Source organism: Schistocerca serialis, chromosome 2, assembly GCF_023864345.2.
Source record: "Schistocerca serialis cubense isolate TAMUIC-IGC-003099 chromosome 2, iqSchSeri2.2, whole genome shotgun sequence".
Lineage (NCBI taxonomy): Eukaryota > Metazoa > Arthropoda > Insecta > Orthoptera > Acrididae > Schistocerca > Schistocerca serialis.
The window spans coordinates 540,943,501-540,967,076 of NC_064639.1; the positions used below are offsets into that span (position 1 = coordinate 540,943,501).

The following is a 23,576-nucleotide window of genomic DNA, read 5'->3' on the forward strand; positions in this document are numbered from 1 at the left end:
TCTCATCTTGATATCTCACAAACATGAGAGTAGGTTAGAAGCATAACTCACATGCTCCAAAAACATAAATTTTCACAAATGACTAAAAACGTGTTTTGCGTGCGTCGTGCGCATGTCCCATATGTTGACATCAGTATGTGCAAGAAGAATGGCTATAAATCATTATGTAAATTTCAGATTATGTTTGCTTATGGAGAAATTACAATTGTTTAAGGTTATATTATGAATAATGTGAGTTTTGTGAATGAGCTATGGAACATGTAAGTTTTGACAATCCCCATTTTGGATATTGTGAGTTTTGGTACTGAGCTGTTTGGTCCATGTTGGTTTCACGGGAACTATCGTGTTGCGACTCGATATGCAGATCATGAAAGTTTTTAATATCGTTCATAGAAACTGAACAGCAATTAAATGCTCCTCCGCAGTGTTGACATGTCGGATACTGGGGCAGCACTGAAGGTTTGTACCTATAATGATTGAACAAACTACACTGTGAGGTTCTGTTTATTTTTCAAAAATGGACTTAAAATATTGAATTTGCGATTCATCACTGTTAAGTTCCAAAGAATGAGTCCTATACGTTCTTAGGTGGAGGAACAACTCAAGCCAATAACAAGAATCAGTTTAATTTGAAAACAATGAAGAAAACAGGATATTCTAACCTCATTCATTTGGCTTCCACATTTCTCGATGCTGTGAACGTTTCCTTGGCCTTCCTCTTTCTTCAACGGGTGAAACGTTTTCTTCTATGACTTGTGTCTCAAATCAGTTTTATTCCAACGACTTTATTGAATTATATTCCCCAAGATAACTGAACAGAACAGAAAACACACTCCACTGGCATCAATATTTACTACTCCACAAGAAAATGGCGCTGAGTGAGCTAATCGCTGATTGCTCAAGATGAGGTACGGGAGAAGACTCACAAGATCCCGCGGATGATGAGACTTTTGAAACTAACCATGAAGTTTAACACCGGTTTTCTCAAGGATCTTGTGCCAAATGTGAATAATTGTTTCGTGAATTATGTTCTTTGTATAAAGCTATATGAGAATACGTCGGCATCTCAATTTTCATTATTTTGGAGCATGTGAGTTATGACTCTAACCTATTGAGACATCACAACAGATCTGTCACAGTCATCTACAGACAACAGATGCACTTAGCACTCAACTCTGACACGCCAAGAGGAAGGAGGCCACTGATCGTGGCGGAAGCTAGCTATACATGACGGCTCTTCCTTTCTTTTGAATTATTTCATATCTTGATCTATAACTTACACACTCTAAAATTATTTTACTAGGACCAGCAAACCCATGAGAGCTACATTTTCATTTCTTGGCTCAGGATTGCTCTATATTGATTTTTACTTCGTTTTATATTAATTTTATTTTTTATTTTTATTTTGGTGCATGTAAATTACTGAAATTGACAACAGTATTCACATTATAGTACAGTTTCCTCTTGCTTGTGACTCTGCCACGTGGACAGACATAGATGCACGGTCAGAATCAAGGCGACAGCCGAGCGTTGTAGCTGATGTCGGCTGAAGCAGCTCACGAGACGGTGATGCCGGCGTTTTCTCCGATCCAGTCGAGGAAGGCGGTGACGCGCATGAAGACGTCCGGCTCGCCGGACTCACAGTCGTTGGCCGTGCCCCACGAGACGACCCCCACCACTGTGCGCTGACCGTCCGACTCCTGCACGCTGAGCGGGCCACCGCTGTCGCCCTGCAACCAACACGTCGCTCAGCTGGCGGCGCTGCAGCAGGGTCACTACTGGCAAGAAACCCGTGGAGTGCGAGGTCGCAAAAGGCCAACGATGTTTATAGTAGTCGATGCCCCACATCTTGTCTACCATGTAACCGCAGTAGTAGCTGCTAAGGCAACAGGGCTCAGGACATAGAAAGAAAGATCCCTGATCATTTAGCTACAATATAGCAGGTCACCAACTGGAAGCAGTTAATTCCATAAATTATCTGGGAGTACGTGTTAGGAGTGATTTAAAATGGAATGATCATATAAAGTTGATCGTCGGTAAAGCAGATGCCAGACTGAGATTCATTGGAAGAATCCTAAGGAAATGCAATCCGAAAACAAAGGAAGTAGGTTACAGTACGCTTGTTCGCCCACTGCTTGAATACTGCTCAGCAGTGTGGGATCCGTACCAGATAGGGTTGACAGAAGAGATAGAGAAGATCCAACGGAGAGCAGCGCGCTCCGTTACAGGATCATTTAGTAATCGCGAAAGCGTTACGGAGATGATTGATAAACTCCAGTGGAAGACTCTGCAGGAGAGACGCTCAGTAGCTCGATACGGGCTTTTGTTGAAGTTTCGAGAACATACCTTCACCGAGGACTCAAGCAGTATATTGCTTCCTCCTACGTATATCTCGCGAAGAGACCATGAGGATAAAATCAGAGAGATTAGAGCCCACACAGAGGCATACCGACAATCCTTATTTCCACGAACAATAAGAGACTGGAATAGAAGGGAGAACCGATAGAGGTACTCAAAGTACCCTCCGCCACACACCGTCAGGTGGCTTGCAGAGTATGGATGTAGATTTAGATGTAGATGTAGACTGAAGATACCCAATAGCGAGCGCAGCATGAGGCTACGCAGCGTAGTTTAACTGCTCACAACAGTGCTACAAAGTTAGTAGTGTGACGCTGCAATGGCAACGATAAACAAAGTAAAAAATTCAGTCCATATTGAAGCTCAAAGAAACTGGTATAGGCTTGTGTATTAAAATTCGTAAACCGGTTAAAATACGGCACTATGTCGGCAACGCCTATGTAAGACAAAAAGTGTCTGGCGCAGTTGTCAGATCGGTTACTGCCACGGAAATGGCAGGTTATCAAGATCTCGTATTAGTGAGTTTGAACGTGGTGTTGAAGTCGTCGCACGAGCGATGGGACACAGAGTCTCCGAGATAGCGATGAAGAGAGGATTTTCCCGTATGTCCATTTCACCGTGAATATCATGAATACGGTGAAACATCAAATCTCCGACATGCTGCGGCCGGAAAAGGATCCTGCAAGAACGGGACCAATCACGACTGAAGAGAATCACTCAACGTGACAGAAGTGCAACCCTTCCGCAAACTGATTCAGATATCGATGCTGGACCATCATCAAGTGTCAATTGCGAACCATTCAACGAAACGTCGTCGACAAGGGCTTTCAGAGCCGAAGGCCCACTCGTGTACTCTTGATGACCGCACGACACAAAGCCTTACGCCCCGCCTGGGCAAGTCAGCACCGACATTGGACTGTTGATGACTGGATACATGTTACCTGGTTAGACGAGTCTCGTTTCAAATTGTATCGAGCGGATGGATGTGTACGGATACGCAGACAACCTCATGAATCCACGGTCCTGCATGTCAGGAGGGGACTGTTCAAGCTGGTGGAGGCTCTGTAATGGCGTGAGGCGTGTGTAGTTGGAGTGATGCGGGACCCTCTATACGTCTAGATACGGCTCTGACAGGTACGTAAGTATCCTGTTTGATCACCTGAATCCATTCATGTCCATTGAACATTCCGACGGACGTGGGCAATTCCAGCAGGACAATGTGACACCCCACACTAGAAGAATTGTTACAGTGTGGCTCAAGGAACACTCTTCTGAGTTTAAACACTTACGCTGGCCGCCAAACTCCTCAGACGTGAACATTATTGAGCATATCTGGGATGCCTTGCAATGTGGTGTTCAGAAGCGATCTCCACCCCTTCGTACTCTTACGGATTTATGGATATCGCTGCAGGACTCGTGGTGTCAATTCCCTCCAGCGCTACTTCAGACAGTAGTCGAGTCCATGTTACGTCTTGTTGCCGCATTTCTTCGTGCTCGCGGGGGTTCTAGACGATATTAAGCAGGTGTACCAGTTTCTTTTGCTCTTCAGTGTATCTACAACAACGGTCGCCGAAGTTGACATTTCGTCATGGTGCGAGCTAATGAATTGGTTTGAACGTTTCTTGAATGTCGACGATGTCCTTTTTGTGACGTGTACTACACGTATTCTGTAGGGGAAATTCAAAGAATTTCGCAGAGTGAGAAGGAAGTCGCAGATGCCCCACATATTAGCTTTTCTGCAAGACGAGCCGGAGAAATGTGTCGTACACATTGGACTGTGCGGACAATGTACATGAGGAGTACAATGAAGACGATACGTGCTTAACAAATGAAAGTGATACTGAAACAGGTGTCTAGTCATGTAGTTCATCCTCCTTGTGGGACAGGGAGTCACAAATCCCGTCTCCAGTGAAACGTAGTAGGAGCGGGTACTTATCATACTTATGTACATGGAAGAAGTATAGTACAGTATTGTAAAAAAGAAAAAAATATATGAATGGATTTAGAGTAAGACCGTGTAGTGCACAAGAAAAATTACTGATATTCAAGGGAGGACAAGACGCACTTGTTACAAAAACTAGTGTTTGTGCGTCTCAAGGATGCTCGATACAGCGTACAGGATGCGGTTGATGGTAACCTACTACGTTTTGCATGTAAAACTGCGTGCGACATAGATTTCAGTGATTTCTAGGGAAGCAGTGGACGGCTGCACAACATTAAACTGCACTGCAAACTTGGTAGAAGTAAGGCAACAAAATTTCAAACAAAGCGTTAACCTGACGAGCCACAGCAGACTGAAGAATCGGCTCAAAAATTTGTAGACGAGATAAAAAGTTTATCCCGTCATTCAGTAAGAAATCCGTTTTCAACTCCGACCAAGAATTTGAAGAGGAAATGCATGCGAAAGGTAACCTGGAAGTTAGTGGTACCAAGAGAGTTGTGTCAAGATCAACTAACATCAATGCCTTAACGCATTCGTGCCGATCGTTAATCTGGATATAAAATTGGCTGGAAAGTTATTTATTGAAACTTCCTGGCAGATTAAAAACTGTGTGCCGGACCGAGACTCGAACTCGGGACTTTTGCCTTTCGCGGGCAAGTGCTCTACCAACTGAGCTACCCAAGCACGACTCACGCCCCGTCCTCACAGCTTTACTTCTGCCACTACCTCGTCTCCTACCTTCCAGACTTTACAGAAGCTTTCGCAGGAGAGTTTCTGTAAAGTTTGGAAGGTAGGAGACGAGGTACTGGCAGAAGTAAAGCTATGAGGATGGGGCGTGAATTGTGCTTCATGCGTCTCGGTCCGGCACACAGTTTCCGTGTTCGGTCAGAGAGCGGGTTGGTCTCTGTAATAAAAAACTGAGTGGAAAGATCAACCATCGAGCTTGAACAGGATGTCTTGTGACGTCCGCAACGACCAAACAAGCCGGCACGGTAGCTCAGCGTGTTCGATCAGAGGGTTATGTGCCCTCTGTAATAAAAAAACTGAGTCAATCGATCAACAACGAACTTCAATGAATGTCTTACGACGTCCGCCCCGAGCAGACCCAACGAACAATAGCGAACAAAATGAGATTAAAAAAAAAAAAAATAAATAAAATAAAAAAAAGTTAGTGGAGCAGTTGCACGCGAAAGGAAAAGGTCTCGGTCCGGCACACAGTTTTAATCAGCCAGGAAGTTTCATATCAGCGCACGCTCCTCTGCCGAGTGAAAATCTCATTCTGGAAGTTATTTATTGTTGTGCAAGAAGTTGGAGGTTCTCGCCATCATGTGCGCGACCCAGCAAGGGCAGTAGTGAATATTTATCACAGCAAGCAACAGTGGAAAAACGAACTAGCAGAACTACAACTACGCTATGAGTACGGCTTTCAGCCAATAGCTGGTCAAAGTTAACTTGCTTTTACTTGATTCGCGGTCTGCGTATATAAATCATACTTCTTTGGAGCAAACTGTCCCTCCTGAAAAGTGCGTGACACTGCAGTTCATACCACCTGGAACCACTAGACAGATTCAGCCTCCGGATGTTTGTTTTTCTGTGTCTGTAAAACTTGTTATCGCACTATGTGCAGCTACGCCTGAAAGAATAGCTAGTTTCACGATAAATTCCACCACAGGCTGTTTCCCATTCGTTTGTGTGCCAGCACATTCCATCAGTTCTCATCACCCCGTTATACTAATATGATTCTATACGCATACTTAGTTGAGCGTCCTGCACGATTTGTAATGCCTTCTATCTTGATCTTGTGAAGCGTTGTGTGCACTGTAGCGCTCCATTTTTCATTCGGTGTGCGTGGTGCAAGGTAATGGTTTGTTTTGAACATTTCCTGAATGTCGACGATGTCCATTTTGTGAAGTGTAAAACATGCTTCCCATAGAAGGTTGATCTATGGACCTCTTGGACACTCATTTTCTGGCTCCCTCCTGGAGCACATGGTGAGTGATTTGTTGCTAATATTTTTTCTGTCATAATTACTAACGGAACACTTTCAAATGAACCTTTCTAAAGTCTGAAATAGCGACCTCTGACTCGAAGGCCCCGATCGCCGTGTGCGTGTAACGTTCCTTTCATCCATACTTCGAATCTTCCGTGGTGTCGCTTGGAATCACTACCGCGACGGCAGCTATAATCCTCGACGTACTACTTCGCAGATTTAGACGAACAACGTTTACTGACGGACACGGGATATTTCTCTGCGCGTCTACACGTGTAAAGTCAGTTTAAATCAGCGCTACCAGCCTCGCTTCTACTCTCTAGACGTGGTTAAACTTACAGCATCAGTGTCAGTAGTTAATAGACTTTCAAGTATCTAACTACTCTCATTTAAGATTCCAAGATCTGGCCGCTGCACTGGAATTTCTTCACCGCTAACAGTTCAGTTCGCCACCTCCAGTTGTCTATTAGCAATTCCCATCAATTACTACGACGATAACAAACAGAAACACAGCTCCAATCAGTAGCAAGTAATTAGACAAAAACGCATCTCTCATACTTCCACGGGAATAAATACGAGTATAACTTATTTGTACTATTATACCTTGCCAAATCGGTATCGTTCGGTGAACGCTAATTTTATTTATTTATTTTGTATGTTTAACCTGATCTGATCAGGATATCAGGCTCTCTCTTACATCTGACCTGGGTTTTACACATCTGACCTGGGTTTTACACATACAATTTTAATGTGACAAATAGTATTACAATGATCTGAGTCGGAAGCGGCAGAGTGAATAAACTATACTGACTACGAACTAACGATGTTGATACTGGCATTATCTGTAACACTGCAGCTGCTGCCACTAATAGTGATAATAACGATATTAATAATATTAGTACTAACAGTAATTGTACCATTAATAACACTAAAGACAGTTGTTGAAGTCTTCTCGGACTAGCACCCGCGTCAAGGCCTCGTTCTGCGGACACGTTTCAACAAGTTTCCTATTTGTCATCTTCAGGCGAAGTGTTAGGTTCGTATTCTGTCCGGTTCTTTACAGTCTCTGGGCCGCAGGATCCTCTGCCTCGTCTGCGCCGGCAGCGCCAATCCTGACCGGTGCAGGCGTCGCGTACGGGTGGGCCCTGTCCTTTCAGTCCGCTGCCTTCGCCGGTTTCGCATCGGAGCGTTATTGCCATATTTTTGTTATGGCTGCATCGCACGCGGTGCTAAGTTGGAAACCGCTATCTCGGTGGACAAGGTTGTCATGGACCCGTATATCCACAGCCCCTTTAAATATCAACTCCCACAAACCGTTAACCCTGCACAGCAGCTTTGTTTGTCCGAAATCAAACATATAGTTTATGTTGAGACTGTCTTCCGCCATTGTAGATTTCTCCTTTTGGCGTAGGCGATCACTCCTTGCGTATTCTGAGCAGTGCTGCGAAATACACTACTGGCCATTAAAATTGCTACACCACGAAGATGACGTGCTACAGACGCCAAATTTAACCGACAGGAAGAAGATGATGTGATATGCAAATGATTAGTTTTTCAGAGCATTCACACAACGTTGGCGCTGCTGGCGACACCTACAACGTGCTGACATAAGGAAAGTTTCCAACCGATTTCTCATACACAAACAGCAGTTGACAGGCGTTGCCTGGTGAAACGTTGTTGTGATTCCTAGTGTAAGGAGGAGAAATGCGTACCACCACGTTTCCGACTTTGATAAAGGTCGGATCGTAGCCTACTGCGATTGCGGTTTATCGTATCGCGACATTGCTGCTCGGTTGGTCGGGATCCAATGACTGTTAGCAGAATACGGAATCGGTGGGTTCAGGAGGGTAATACGGAACGCCGTGCTGGATCCCAACGGCGTCGTATCACTAGCAGTTGAGATGACAGGCATCTTATCCGCATGGCTGTAACGGATCGTGCAGCCACGTCTCGATCCCTGAGTCAACAGATCGGGACGTTTGCAAGACAACGAACATCTGCACGAACAGTTCGACGACGTTTGCAGCAGCATGGACTATCAGCTCGGAGACCATGGCTGCGGTTACCCTTGACGTTGCATCACAGACAGGAGCGCCTGCGATGGTGTACTCAACGACGAACCTGGGTGCACGAATGGCAGAACGTCATTTTTTCGGATGAATCCAGGTTTTGTTTACAGCATCATAATGGTCGCATCCGTGTTTGGCGACATCGTGGTGAACGCACATTGGAAGCGTGTATTCGTCATCGCCATACTGGCGTAGCACCCGGCGTGATGGTATGGGGTGCCATTGGTTACACGTCTCGGTCACTAGTTGTTCCCACTGACGGCACTTTGAACAGTGGACGTTACATTTCAGATGTGTTACGACCCGTGGCTCTAGCCTTCATTCGATCCCTGCGAAACTCTACATTTCAGTAGGATAATGCACGACCGCATTTTGCAGGTCCTGTACGGGCCATTCTGGAAACAGAAAATGTTCGAATGCTGCCCTGGCCAGCACATTCTCCAGATCTCTCACCAATTGAAAACTTCTGGTCAATGGTGGCCGAGCAACTGGCTCGTCACAATACGCCATTCACTACTCTTGATGAACTATGGTATCGTGTTGAAGCTGCATGGGCAGCTGTACCTGTACACGCCATCCAAGCTCTGTTTGACTCAATGCCCAGGCTTATCAAGGCCGTTATTACGGCCAGAGGTGGTTGTTCCGGGTACTGATTTTTCAGGATCTATGCACTGAAATTGCGTGAAAATGTAATCACATGTGAGTTCTAGTATAATATATTTGTCCAATGAATACCCGTTCATCATCCGCATTTCTTCTTGGTGTAGCAATTTTAATGGCCAGTAGTGTACTTCGCTGCGTCTTGTCGATCTATTGTTTGCCACACTCGCCGATGATACTGTAGGCTTCAGGTGTCTGTATTCTTATTTTATCGTTCACCCCCAGCATATTCGCGATCTTGCCCGATGAGCGAAAGAGGGTTTCAATATTGCTCTTTTCTAATATCCTGTAAATCTTTGGCGTGGGCGGCCCAGCGTACGGAAGTACCGCCAAGCGCGTAGTCTTTTCTTCTTGCTCGGCTGGAAAGCGCGTCTTATCTGCGTCTTAGGATAGCCTTTCCCGCGGAAGGTTTTCCTCTCAAGTGCTGCAGTTCGGAGGCAGACTATCCTTGTCGCGTATGTCTCATGCTCTGCGCACGAAGGTCGTGAACAAAGATTTGCATTGTGCTGGACGGTGACAGATATAAGAGGAATTTATAGGTGCGCAGAATACATGTTTTCTGATACAGCGAATTCTGGGAAAAGGAAATTTAAGGAGACTTCATCGGCTAAGAGTAGTGGTAAATAAGGAAGATCAGGTTGGAAAGAGGGATATACAAGGATAACGAATGCATTCAGGCGCAAGCGTATTCCTTATTGTTGCTGCAGCAGATGTGTCTCTCCCGGTCTTCTTAAGCTGGAGATGTTATTTAGTTCTCTAATGTAATGCGGGGGGCTGCTCCAGAGAGGGGTTCGTGCCACTGAGAAGGTCTTTGACAAGGCGGCTAAAGGATGGAGCGACAAAAACGATTTTGGTCTTCTGGGAATTGGTATTTCAGCCGTATTTTTCGGAGGATTGAAGTCTGTGAGAGATATGGACACTGTTCATTGATAAGACGGTAGAGAAGACAGAAGGTACGGAAATCTCTGTGTTTTTGTGCGCGCAGTCAAGATAGCTGTGCACATGATGGTGAAATGTGATCGAGGAGTCGAACATCACAGATACAACGAACCACTGGTATTCGAATCCAGTGCCAGGCACCGTGAGTTTTCCTCAGAAAGACGTTGCGGGATAACTTCAATAATAGGAAGCATAAGTGTTTGTACAAGTTTCTTCCAGCTAGCTAAAGGTTCCAGTCTCTGATACGCCATATCTCTGTCTGTCGAGAATCACATGCTCACTAAACCTCAACAGTCGCTGAGAAAAACAGGCAAGTGCCAAAGTACGTTTCCACGCACCCGTATGTGAACGTAATTTCGAATCGTTTGTATGCTTTCGGTACTGGAAAAGTAACCCATTTAATCCGGATGATTCACTCTCACCCAATTTAAGAAATACAATACACAACGAAAAGACCATCTCCGCCCAAAAGGCCGTGGACCAGAATCAACCGAAGCTACACATAATAACAAAACAGAGGAAAACGCATACTCAGTAGGATAGTTAACGATGCGCTACTGATCGATATGCCAGGCACCCATCTCTCCAAACAACAAGCCAGAGTGTGCGGGACTGACGGACCCTGCTGCGCGATGCCGGCCGCAGCGCTCTCATCGTACATTACGTGATTTAAAAGTATCCGGACACCTGGATGAAAATGGCTTACAAGTTTGTGGCGCCCTCCATCGGTAATGCTGGAATTCAGTATAGTGCTGGCCCACCCTGAGCCTTGATGACAGCTTCCACTCTCGCAGGCATACATTCAATAAGGTGCTTGAAGGTGTCTTGGGGAATGGCAGCCGATTCTTCACGAAGTGCTGGACTGAGGAGAGGTATCGATGTCGCTCGATGAGGCTTGGCACTATGACGGGGTTCCAAATCATCCCAAAGCTATTCTATACGATTCAGGTCAGGACTCTGTGCAGGTCAGCCCATTACAGGGATGTTATTGTCGTGTAACCACTCCGCCGCAGACCGTGCGTTAAGAACAGATGATCGATGGTTTTGAAAGATGCAATCGCCATCCCCGAATTGCTCTTCAACAGTGGGAAGCAAGAACGTGCTTAAAACATCAATGTAGGCCTGTGCTATGATAGTGCCATGCAAAACAACATGGGATGCGAGCCGCCTCCATGAAAAACACGACCACACCGTAACACCACCGCCCCCGAATTTTACTGTTGGCACTACACACGCTGATAGATGACGTTCACCGAGCATTCGCCATACCCACACCCTACCATCCGATCGCCACACCCTGTACCGTGATTCGACACTCCACACAACGTTTTTCCACTGTTCAGTCGCCCAATGTCTACGCTCCTTACACCAAGCGAGGCGTCATTTGGCATTTACCGTCGTGATGTTTGGCTTATGAGCAGCCGATCGACCATGAAATCCCTCATCTCCCGCCTAACTGTCATAGTACTTGCAGTGGATCCTGATTCAGTTTGGATTTCCTGTCTGATGGTCTGGGTAAATGTCTGCCTATTACTCATTACGACCCTCTTCAACTGTCAGCGGTCCCTGTCAGTCAACAGACGATGTCGGCCTTTTCGCTTTTGTGCTGTACGTGTCCCTTCACCTTTCAGTTTCACTATCACATCGGAAACAGTGGACATAGGGACGTTTAGGAGTGTGGAAATCTCGCGCACAGACGTATGACACAAGTGACACCCAATCACCCGACCACGTTCGAAGTCCATGAGTTGCACGGAGGGCCGCATCCTGTTCTCTCACGATGTGTAATGACTACTGAGGTCGCTGATGTAGAGTACCTGGCAGCAGGTAGCAGCACAATGCACCTAATATGAAAAACGTATGTTTTTGGGGATGTCCGGATACTTTTGATCACATAGTGTACATACGCTGTACTCACTAGCGAAAGCAGGTGCAGCTGATTAGCTTTCCATACTAAGTCGTTTCTGATCATGTGAACACTACAAATAAAGCGAAACTGTTAGATCTACACCATACTCTGTACAAAACTATCAGAATTCACGCAACTTTCAGTTGAATCTACAGAGCAAGATGTCTTGAAGTCGTCATTATTTACTGTACCGTCTTCACCTCGTGTCCCTGCATGTACTGGTAAAATAGATTCTGAAAGTTGCTTTGTCTGAAGGGGGAGGGGGAACTGACATATATGCACGGGAGAAAGCCGTGATTGATATAATGTGTTTTGAATTTTATTGCAGAACGGGAGAACAGGTCTTAAAAGACCAAGTGGGTAAGAAACCTGTTAAGCATATAGCAGGTACAGGGGTGAAAATATACTGAGTAACAATGGTAAGAAGGTAACATAATTTGCTATACGTAATGGGTGAAGAGTAACAAACACCTTCTTTAAACATCTGTAAATTCACATAGGCATCTCGAAGCACACCTTTCATAATGAACTTGCAGATAAAATGTGCGGCTAAGAATAGAAGACACAAGAGCCTACAGAAGCTTGGATGGATTATCAGATCACTATTTAGTAAGAAGTGACAAATTTTTTTCTTAAAAAAGAAAGAAAGAAAAGACGACAGGAACTATGTATAAGCACCCAGTAGGACGTAAGAATTTATAAAGTGCTTCTACTCCAGGAATATAGTATCAAATTGTTATACCGAAAGAAACAAAATGAGAAATGTGAAATGAAACCGGTAAGTAACAATAAAATGGAGAATGTAATACCGGTACTATTAAAGAAATTATATCACACACTCCTGCTGAAGCATTAGGAATAATAAAAAAAGATATATTCTAATAGGGAATTAACGATTTGGAACGACCATATTAGCGAGCTAATAACAGACAAAAAGGAGACTTATCTAATAACCTTTCGTCATCTAATAACATGAATTACAGAGAGAATTATAAAAATAAAACTGCTGTAGGAAATAAAGAAATACGAAAAATTAAACGGTAAAGTTCGGATCGATATGCTATGTGAAATAGAGCATGATATTCATATAAGATAAAACAAAGCATACAAAGTTATGAAGGACTTGAATGAGCAAGCACGAGGTGCTTTACAATTAAATATAATATGCGAAAGGAAATGGTTAAAGTAATTCAAATTTTTATGAATTGATAACGAAATGCCAGAAATAAACAGCAATATTAGTGAATCTATAGGTCTGATAACAACTGGGGAATGTAATCCAAGAAACAGAGAACAAAAAGCCACCGAACACTGATAATATAAACATGGACATGATTAACTATATAGCTGATCCAGTAAAGCATAGACTTTTAACTTTTGTGAATGCTTGCTGGCAGAGAGGACGTGTGCCACATGAATAAAATGAAGCGGAATTTACAAGAAACGTGATAAATAACAATGTGCAAATTACCTAGGAATGAGTCTGGTAAATCCTTGTTACACACTGCTAAAATTATTAACAAGAAATTAATACCAATAGTGGAAACAAGTATGTTAGATGTATAACATGGTCTTGGAAGAGGTATATCATGTTCTGTTTGTCTTTTCACTTTGCACATGTAAGTGAGAAAAGAAGAAAATTTAGATCACGAACATATGATGGTTTTACGATTATAAAGAGGCGTCTGAGAAGGAAAAGCGGAAAACGCTGTAGGACTCACTTAAGGAAATGGGAATTCCAGCACCCCTGATTAAGGCAATTCAGTCATATTTCATAAAATAATAAAATAAGGATCTGCACTGTAAGAGATAGGACAGACTCTGTTGACTTTAATCAAGGAATTAGATAAAGCTGTCCACTGTCCCCCATACTGTTCGATGTTTCAAGACGATATCATTCATAAATGGTTTATCATATTAAATGAGACATGATGCTGTTTACTGATGATCAGATTATAACAGAAGAACCACAAATTGCAGGATGAAAGTTGAGTCAAACTGCCACTAAATACGGAATGAGAGTACTGGTAGATAAAACAAAAGTGGGGCATTTCAAGGGTTGTTACTCATAAGGGCCAAAACTGTTATAGATGGACAAATCATTGAACAAGTAAGAGAATTTAAATATTTAGTGTGCAATTCTAAATTTCCGAACTTGGATGACGTAGAGCTAAAATTGCCTAGTCCCAGAAATTTCTGTGGAACCACGCAACTTACATTTAAGAGAGCCGTTCTGAAAGAATAATTAATTAAATTCTGAAAAGTATGGCAGCGAATGTTCCACCCTAACATCTGATCAATTACGATTAATCGAATCATCGGAGAAGTGCCTCTGCTTTGTAGCGGGATATTCGTTGTTGGACGGTAATGGGAATGCCGATATTAGACAAGCACTACATGTTGAACGCTTTACTAATATAATTGAAAATACCGACATCCACTAAATCTACATCATATTCCTCAAGACATCTGACGGTGCGTGGCGGGGGCTACTACCCTGTTCGACTCGCCAATGGCGCGTTGAAACAGTGATTATCGGTAAGCCTCCTGTATTAGCTCTGATTTCTCGAATTTTCTAGCCGTTGTCATTTCGCGAGATATGTGTGGCAGGAATTAATATATTGTCCGATTCTTCCCGGAAAGTGTTTCCTTGAAGTTTCAATAACAAACTTCTCCGTGATTCACAATGCTTCTCTTGTCTGCCTCCGGAGTTTGTTGAGCTTCCCTGTAAGGCTCTTGCGTTGACTAAACGATCCCGTGGCGAGACATGCCGTTCTTCGTTCGATCGTCTTTATCTCTCCTGTCATCCTACCTGGTAAGGATCCCATACAGATAAACAGTCGAACAAGCACCTTATAAGCCGCTTCTTTTGTGGATGAGATGAATTTCGTTAAGATTCTTCGTATGAATCTCAGCGTGGGACCTGCTTTTCCTATTATTTGTTTTACGCGCTCATTCCACTTAAGCTCCTCCACCTTAGCTAGGCAGTCAACGTGTCTGACTGCCTGCACCATTCATCAACCCTCTGCAGGTCATTCTGAAAACCGGTGCTGTGTTCTGGCGTTGCTACTTTCTTATAGACAACCGCTTCGTCTGCGTTCAGTGGTAAACAGCTTCCGGCGCTTTCTACTAGATCAGGGCTTCCAAACGTGTGGTCCGCGGACCCCTTAGGGGTCCACCGGCTCTGCCTAGGGGGTCCGCGGCCACCTTTCACCAAATCGTGTAAAATAATGAGTAAAATTATTGAATAAAAATGTGAAAATCAAATTCATCACTATTTTTTTTTCTTGTGAACAGGTCGTATCCCCAAGCAGCCTTTGCGGTTCCTAATTGAGAACGTATACACAGTTTAGTGGCGGAGAATGCAGCTTCTCTGATCGATTGCTTGCGCAGCAATACGCGTTTGTGCGCCGGAGCGAGCTTTCTCAACCAATCACAGCGCTCGCTGGCGCGTATGGGCCCCAGGCATCATTAAATGTTAAACTTGCTTTGTCAGTGCACTACCTATTTCATAAGTCGATTTTTGACCAGTTTATTACTGCTAACATGCATCGGTGGTTGAAGTCAGGATTATTGAAGAAGGCTGCAGTTTCTCCATCGCCTTCACAACAAGGGAAGTTTCCGGTTGAAATGAATGAGGAGGGAGGACGACCAAAGGAATTCTTTACATACATTTGAACATTTTTCTTCGGATTTCACGAAAAACCACACACACACACACACACACACACACACACACACACACGATTGTTACGAAATATGCATGCTCCTTACACAACAGTAGCCAAATAGTGGAAGTGAACAGACCATAAGCGGTAGCTTATCAACAGCAAACAGTTTGGACGTGACGTTGATTGCTCTTGGAGGAAGACAGCTCCATCGAGTGAAATTTCAATTAGCAAGTAATTTTAATCAGACTATAATGTGTTGAACAAAGGGAGTAAATCCACTAGTAAGTGTCTGGATACAGTAGGAATTCAAATTGGATCGTTAATTTCAAGTTGTTATCATTCATCTCAAAACCAAAGACTATTGATAGTTCGGGCGGAGGGGGGGGGGGGGGGGGCGGAGGGGTTGGGGGGAGTGGGGGCATTGGGAACATGGCACTTGCGTTAAGAAGCTTTCAATTCCCATGGGTTTCGCTCTGAAATTTAAAGTTTCTGTGCTCTTGAGTGACTAGGGGTCCGCCATGGATTTTCGACTGAAGAAGGGGTCCGCCAGCTGAAAAGGTTGGGAAGCCCTGTACTAGATCATTTATATACACTGTAAACCGTAATGGTCCTACCGCACTTCTTGGAATATCCCGGTAATTAACTTTATATTATCGATTCATCTGGGAAGGCCAAGTCCACTGTATGCCTAATGAGAATATACATTATAATACAACCAGAAATAGAAGCGTTGCACGCCCCCTAAAGAGTTATCGTGAACAATTCTGAGGGGGTAGAGGCGAAAACGCGTAGTCCTTTAAGAGGATGAAGGTGGCATACGGTTATCTCATTGCAGTTGACAGATTTCTACCTTAATTGACCGCAGAAGGAAGCAGCATGCCGTAATATCTTCTGTAACCAGAATTCCTGCATGACCTGCAGATACACGAGACGTCACAGCACGCTGCTTCATCTACGTGATTACTCTGCTATTCACAACAAAGTGCCTGGCAGAGGGTTCAATGAACCACCTTCAAGCTGTCTCTCTACCGTTCACCCTCGAAAGGAGCGCGGGAAAAAACGAGAACTTAAAATTTTCTGTGCGAGCTGTGATTTCTCTTATTTTATCGTGATGATCATTTCTCCCTATGTAGGTGGGTGCCAGCAGAATTTTTTCGCCACCGGAGGAGAAAACTGGTGATTGAAATTTCATGAGAAGATCCCGTCGCAACGAAAAACGCCTTTGTTTTAATGATTGCCACTCCAATTCACGTATCATGTCTGTGGCACTATCTCTCCTACTTCACTATAGCATAAAACGATCCATCCTTCTTTGCACTTTTTCGATGTCATCCGTCAGTCCCACCTGATGCGGATCTCACAACGCACAGCAATACTCCAGAATAGGGCGGACAAGCGTGGTGTAAGCAGTCTCTTTAGTAGACCTGTTGCACCTTCTAAGTGTTCTGCCAATGAATGGCAGTCTTTGGTTTCCTTTACCCACAATATTATCTACGTGATCGTTCCAATTTAGGTTATTTGTAATTGTAATCCCTAGGTATTTAGTTGAATTTACAGTCTTCAGATATGTGTGACTTATCGAGTAATCGAAATTTAGCTGATTTCTTTTAGAACCCATGTCAAAAACTTCTCACTTTTCTTTATTTAGGGCAATTGCCACTTTTCGCACCATACAGATATCTTATCTAAATCATTTTGCAAGTCGTTTTGATCATCTGATAACATTATAAGACGGTAAATAACAGCATCATCTGCAAAAAATCTAATACGGCTACTCAGATTGTCTCCTTTGTCGTTAATAAAGATCAGGAACAATAGAGGGCCTATAACACTTCCTTGGGGAACGCCGTATATTATTTCTGTTTTACTCGATGACCTTCCGTCTATTACTACGAACTGTGACCTTTCTGACAGAAAATCACGAATCCAGTCGCACAACTGAAGCGATATTCCATAGGCACGCAGTTTGGTTAGAAGACGATTGTAAGGAACGGTGTCGAAAGCCTTCTGGAAATCTAAAAATATGGAATCAATTTGACATCCTTTGTCGACAGCACTTATTACTTCATGGTCATAAAGAGTTAGTCGTGTTTCAAAGGATGATATTTTCGGAAACCGTGCTGACTATGTGTTAATAAACCGTTTTCTTCGAGGTACTTCATAATGTTCGAATACAGTATATGTTCCAAAAACCAACTGCAAACTGACGTTAAAGATATTGGCCTCTAATTCAGCGGATGACTCCTTCTTCCCTTTTTGGGTATTGGTGTGACTTGAAGAATTTCCAGTCTTTAGGTACGGATCTTTCTGTGAGCGTGTGGTTGTATATAATTGATAAATATGGAGCTATTTTGTCAGCATGTCCTTAGAGGAACCTGACTGGTATACAGTCTGGACTGGGGGCCTTGCCTTTATTAAGTGACTTAAGCTGCTTCGTTACACCTAGGATATCTACTTCTATGTTTCTCATCTTGGCAGTTGTCCTTGATTGGAATTCAGGAATATTTACTTCGTCTTCTTTAGTGAAGGTGTTTCGGAAAATCGTGTTTGATAACTCTGCCTTAGTAGCACTGTCATCAGTGACTTCACCGTTGTTATCGCGCAGTGAAGGTATTGATTCCGTCTTGCCACTAGTGTCTTTATGTATGACCAGAATCTCTTTGGGTTTTCTGCCAGATTTCGAGACAGAATTTCGTTGTGGAAATTATTAAAAGCATCTTGCATTGAAGTACGCGCCATATTTCGAATTCTGTAAAACTTTGTCAATCTTGATAATTTAGGGTACTTTTAAATTTGGCATGCTTTTTTTGTTGCTTCTGCAACAACGATCCTACCCGTTTTGTGTACTATGGGGGATCAGTACCATCACTATATAATTTATGTGGTATATATATCTCACTTGCTGTCGATACTATCTCTTTGAAAACATTCCACAGCTTTTCTACACTTACATGATCAGATCGGAAGGAGTGAAAACGGTCTCTTAAAAAGGCGTTACGAGCATTATTATCAGCTTTTTTTAAATAGATATACTTAGTGTTTCTTTTTTATGTTTGTAGGAGTTGCGGTTTTCAGCCTAGCAGCAACTGCCTTGTGGTCGCTAATCGCGGTATTCGTCACAATAATCACTATTTGTCCAGGATTATTTGTCGCTAAAAAGTCAGGTATGCTTTCGTCACTATTTACGCTTCGAGTGGGCTCATGAACTAATTGTTCAAAATAATTTTCTGAGGCAGCATTCAGTACAATTTCGGATGACGTTTTATGTCTGCCGCCGGCTTTAAACGTATAATTTTTCCAGCATATCGAGGGTAGATTGAAGGGACCACCGACTATAATTGTATGAGCGCGGTACTTATTTGAAATGAGACTCAAGTTTTCTTTGAACTGTTCAGCAACTATATCTTCTGTGCCGGGGAGTAAGTTGTTGTTGTGGTCTTCAGTCCAGAGACTGGTTTGATGCAGCTCTCCATGCTACTCTATTCTGTGCAAGCTTCTTCATCTCCCAGTACCCACTGCAACATACATCCTTCTGAATCTGTTTAGTGTATTCATCTGTTCGTCTCCCTTTACGATTTTTACCCTCCACGCTGCCCTCCAATACTAAATTGGTGGTCCTATGATGCCTCAGTATATGCCCTACCAACCGATCCCTTCCAATCAAGTTGTGCCACAAATTCTCTTCTCTCCAATTCTATTCAGTACCTCCTTATTAGGTATGTGATCTACCCATCTAATCTTTAGCATTCTTCTGTAGCACCACATTTCGAAAGCTTCTATTCTCTTCTTGTCTAAACTATTTATTGACCACGTTTCACTTCCATACATGGCTACACTCCATACAAATACTTTCAGAAAAGACTTCCTGGCACTTAAATCTATATTCGATGTTAAGAAATTTCTCTTCTTCAGAAATGCTTTCCTTGCCATTGCCAGTCTACATTTTATATCCTCTCTACTTCGACCATCATCAGTTATTTTGCTCCCCAAATAGCAAAACTCATTTATTACTTTAAACGTCTCATTTCCTAATCTAATTCCCGCAGCATCACCCGATTTAATTCGACTACATTCCAATATCCTCGTTTTGCTTTAATTGGTGTTCATCTTATGTCCTCCTTACAAGACACTGTCCATTCCGTTCAGCTGCTCTTCCATGTCCTTTGCTGTCTCTGACAGAATTACAATGTCATCGGCGAACCTCAAAGTTTTGATTTCTTCTCCATGGATTTTAATTCCTACTCCTCAATTTTCTTTTGTTTCCTTTACTGCTTGCTCAATATACAGATTGAATAACATCGGGGATAAGCTACAACCCTGTCTCACTCCCTTCCCAACCAATGTTTTCCTGTCATTGCCCTCGACTCTTATAACTGCCATCTGGTTTCTGTACAAGCCTTTCGCTCCCTGTATTTTACCCCTGCCTCCTTCAGAATTTGAAAGAGACTATTCCAGTCAACATTGTCAAAAGCTTTCGCTAAGTCTACAAACGCTAGAAACGTAGGTTTTCCTTTCCTTAATCTAGCTTCTAAGGTAAGTCGTAGGGTCAGTATTGCCTCACGTGTTCCAACATTTCTACGGAATCCAAACTGATCTTCTCCGAGGTCGGCTTCTACCAGTTTTTCCATTCGCCCGTAAAGAATTCGTGTTAGTATTTTGCAGCCGTGGCTTATTAAACTGTTAGTTCGGTAATTTTCACATTTGTGAACACCTGTTTTCTTTGGGATTGGAATTAATACATTCTTCTTGAAGTCTGGGGGTATTTCACCTGTCTCATACGTCTTGCTCACCAAATGGTGGAGTTTTGTCAAGCCTGCCGCTCCCAAGGCTATCAGTAGTCGGCAAAACGATCCAATTAACAGTTTAGTCCGATTGTCAGGTATAACCTCTACCCACATAATTTCACACGAACTATATATTTTAATTTCACTACAACGGAAACTTCCTCTGACAGCAATAAATACTCCACCACCAATCGTATTTAGTCTATCCTTTCTGAACACTGTAAGATCGTTTGAAAAGATTTCGGTTGAACTCATTTCCCGCTTTAGGCAGCTCTCTTTACCTACAACTATTTGAACTTCAGTGCTCCTTATTGCATCTGTAGGTGATCGTTGATGACTAAACGCTTCAGCTGTGAACAGATAACGTGACTGCCTTTTTTCTGCTGGGAATTTGCCCTGTCTCCTCTGGTGGCGTTAAAAGATGCTGCCTATGACACTATTCTTCTCTCTCAAGCTTTGCTGGAGTTCTCATTGCATCCATGGACGGATGCAATTCTTGAGTTTCATTGCTTTCAAATTTAAAGCTGTTCTTCAGGTCCTCTAAAGGTTTTCGCCATTATGGTGGATCATCTGTGTAATGTAACGCCCTTAGTCTTCCTGTCAGCACATGTGTGTACAAATGGTGGCTCGCTGTGATTTACATGTGTTCGTTACAAGTCATTTATTCTGACGGGAAAGGTTCGTTTCTCATTACTTCTCTAAATTGGTACTTAAAACATGCGCTCTCTAGAAATTACCGACAGTACATAAAGGATATTTCTGTAACTAACATGGTGAATTTCTGAAACTGTTCAAAATTGCGAAGCAATATTTTCGGACACCTGGTATTACGAAAATGGGTCAGTATTTTTCTGTACAGAAAACTTGTGTTCCTTTCTTATTGACCGACATATTGAAGCAATTATTATTCCTTAAAATAGAAACTAACATCCATCTGCACGTAACTTGGATTGAAACAGGAATCTAAAATTAAAAATATATGCATTCAAAATTAAATTCTTTTCATCTTTTAGAATTTCCATTAATAAAAATATGATGGCTGGTCAGTCAATATTCGGTCATATACACTGAAGTTATCTCTCATACTTCTTCGATGGACTTGCTCAGTTATAACAAATGGATGAACATTTCGATAGGCTTTGCTCGACCCACTTACAAAATATACTTCTACAGCGAAGGCCTTAACTCACTTCAAGATTGGAGGACGAACACTGGAAGAATAGTTTATGTTGTACTTGACACTTTCTAACATATTTTTATTTTCATTATAGTTCATAGACGAAACACACTCCAGAAAAGTGCGCTTATAATGTCAGTTGAAGCAAATGGTCTGTCAAACCGTCAATTGTCACATTCGGTATGTGTTTCGATCATATCACTGATCCAAACTATTACTCTATCTGCAGCGTTTTATTACCAAAACCTTTTGCTAAAGATGGGTTTGGCAAAGTATAAATAAAAATTAATGTTGATGTCGACTACTCAGAATAATTCCTATACTAAAATGCAATATTACTTATGAACTTGCTTTTATGTGATAGTATTTAGCCAACGATGAATCTGGTTGCGTCACTGTCTTAACTAGGAACGCCACGAAAAGGCCAAAATTCTATCGATGTAGACTTACATTGCATGGTAGCTGACCCTGTGTTCCCATAGCGCATATAGCATTGTCGTCCACGAGGTCGCTACCGTGGATATTTTGACAGTCAGCGTTTGTCCAGATCTTCACATTGATGTACTTCAGGTACGAACTAACCGTCCACGCATCTGTAACAAAGACAGAATCGTGTACATACTGAAAAGACAAGCAACTGATGAAGCATAGAGATTGTCATGCAACTACTATACGAGAAAACGACATCCAGAAACTTCAATAGCGCAGTCTTAAAACTACACAGATGAGCCAAATCATTATGATGACTACTAACCCTACCACAAGACTGAATGCCGCCTGGTGCTGTTACGGGAATCAACTATATCGCATATTTCTAATAATTAGTCACATGGATGGCTTTGTCATTTTCTTGGATAATACCTGCTACCTTGCAAGTTTTGCCAACTTTTTGACATATCACTAGATGTTGATGATCTTGTATTCCACTACACTGAAAGGAATCTCTCTCATTATATCCCTACTTTCTCAGGTTAGTATTGCACCACGTAACGCCATTTCTCAAGTTATTAAGCGCTCTCCATGTCGAGAACGGTGGATGATAAACAGATGCAAGCGTTTGTTAACGTCTACTTATACAGTTTCGTCATAAATTTTCTCGCCGTATTTTAGGTGGCTCGTCTAAAAGTTTTGTAATTTGCATAAAGCTTAATCGGCAGTTCAGTCTACTCGTGGCTTATTTGGTAACCGTACAACTGGTGCCTGTGGTCATCGAACTGTTTGCTCCTTTCAGGCTGAGTTGTAAGTTGTCTACTGATGGTGGGTGCAGCTATGCGTGGCTAGATGAGGAAAGCAGATAAGAGGAGCAGAAATTAGAGGTTAATCATTATTCTGGTAGCGTCTAGAGATCGTGTTGCCACACTAAAGTTGGCAATGCGCGTCGATACCACAAACTTTAGCTATCGTTCGCTGCATTCTGCAACGACGTATGGGAGGCGCTCCTCAAGACCACGCTTCCCATCTCAGTACGGCAGCGCACTCACACTGAGGTCAATATAGCGTCGTGCTCGGCACAGTTCGAGACCTCAGCTTTAGGAATCAACAACACCGAGTAGACAGTGTTCATGAAGCTTCAGATGGACATATACCTTTACCAATGTTGAACATTGTACTCAAAGAGAACAGTTTTGTTAATTAATGCCTCAAGTAATGCTTTGCTAGCCCATGACATCTGTAAATTATCCAGTGCTACTACTGCAAGAAGTGTGTCAAAGTTAAGTAAATCTTGTATTCATTTATATATTAAAGTGAACTAATATTTCATTTTTTCTAGTACTACGAGCCTTTTCACACAGTTGTGGCCGGACGATACGGCTGTAAATGGGGAATACACTGACGTAAGTGATTCTGACAAACTGCAGACTGGGCCTGTAGTTTGGAAAGGATGAAGCCGGTCCATTCTTAGCGCGTTACTGTCGTGCACATCTGCGCAAAGTGGTTGAAGGAGGTTTCAACAACGAATAAGCTACAGTAAATTAGACGTCTACCTCTCATTATGGAACATGGGGGTCAGAGGCTTTCCCGGCTCCTGTAGCAGGATTGGCGGCGTTCTGCGGCGTATCTCATGACAGGATCCACA

General features: G+C 42.9%; 1 protein-coding gene across 1 annotated transcript in view; it reads right to left on the reverse strand.

Moving 5' to 3' along the window:
- Positions 1–1,474: 1,474 nt before the first annotated feature.
- The window catches only part of LOC126456191 (brachyurin-like), a 67,307-nt gene continuing 45,205 nt past the window's right edge, over positions 1,475–23,576 (reverse strand). Inside the window, exons 6-7 of the mRNA XM_050091945.1 lie at positions 21,950–22,092; positions 1,475–1,730 (exon numbers count right to left, since the gene is read on the reverse strand). Coding sequence (XP_049947902.1) covers positions 1,557–1,730; positions 21,950–22,092 — 317 coding nt within the window. The 3' untranslated portion in view covers positions 1,475–1,556. The remainder of the gene's footprint in view (positions 1,731–21,949; positions 22,093–23,576) is intronic.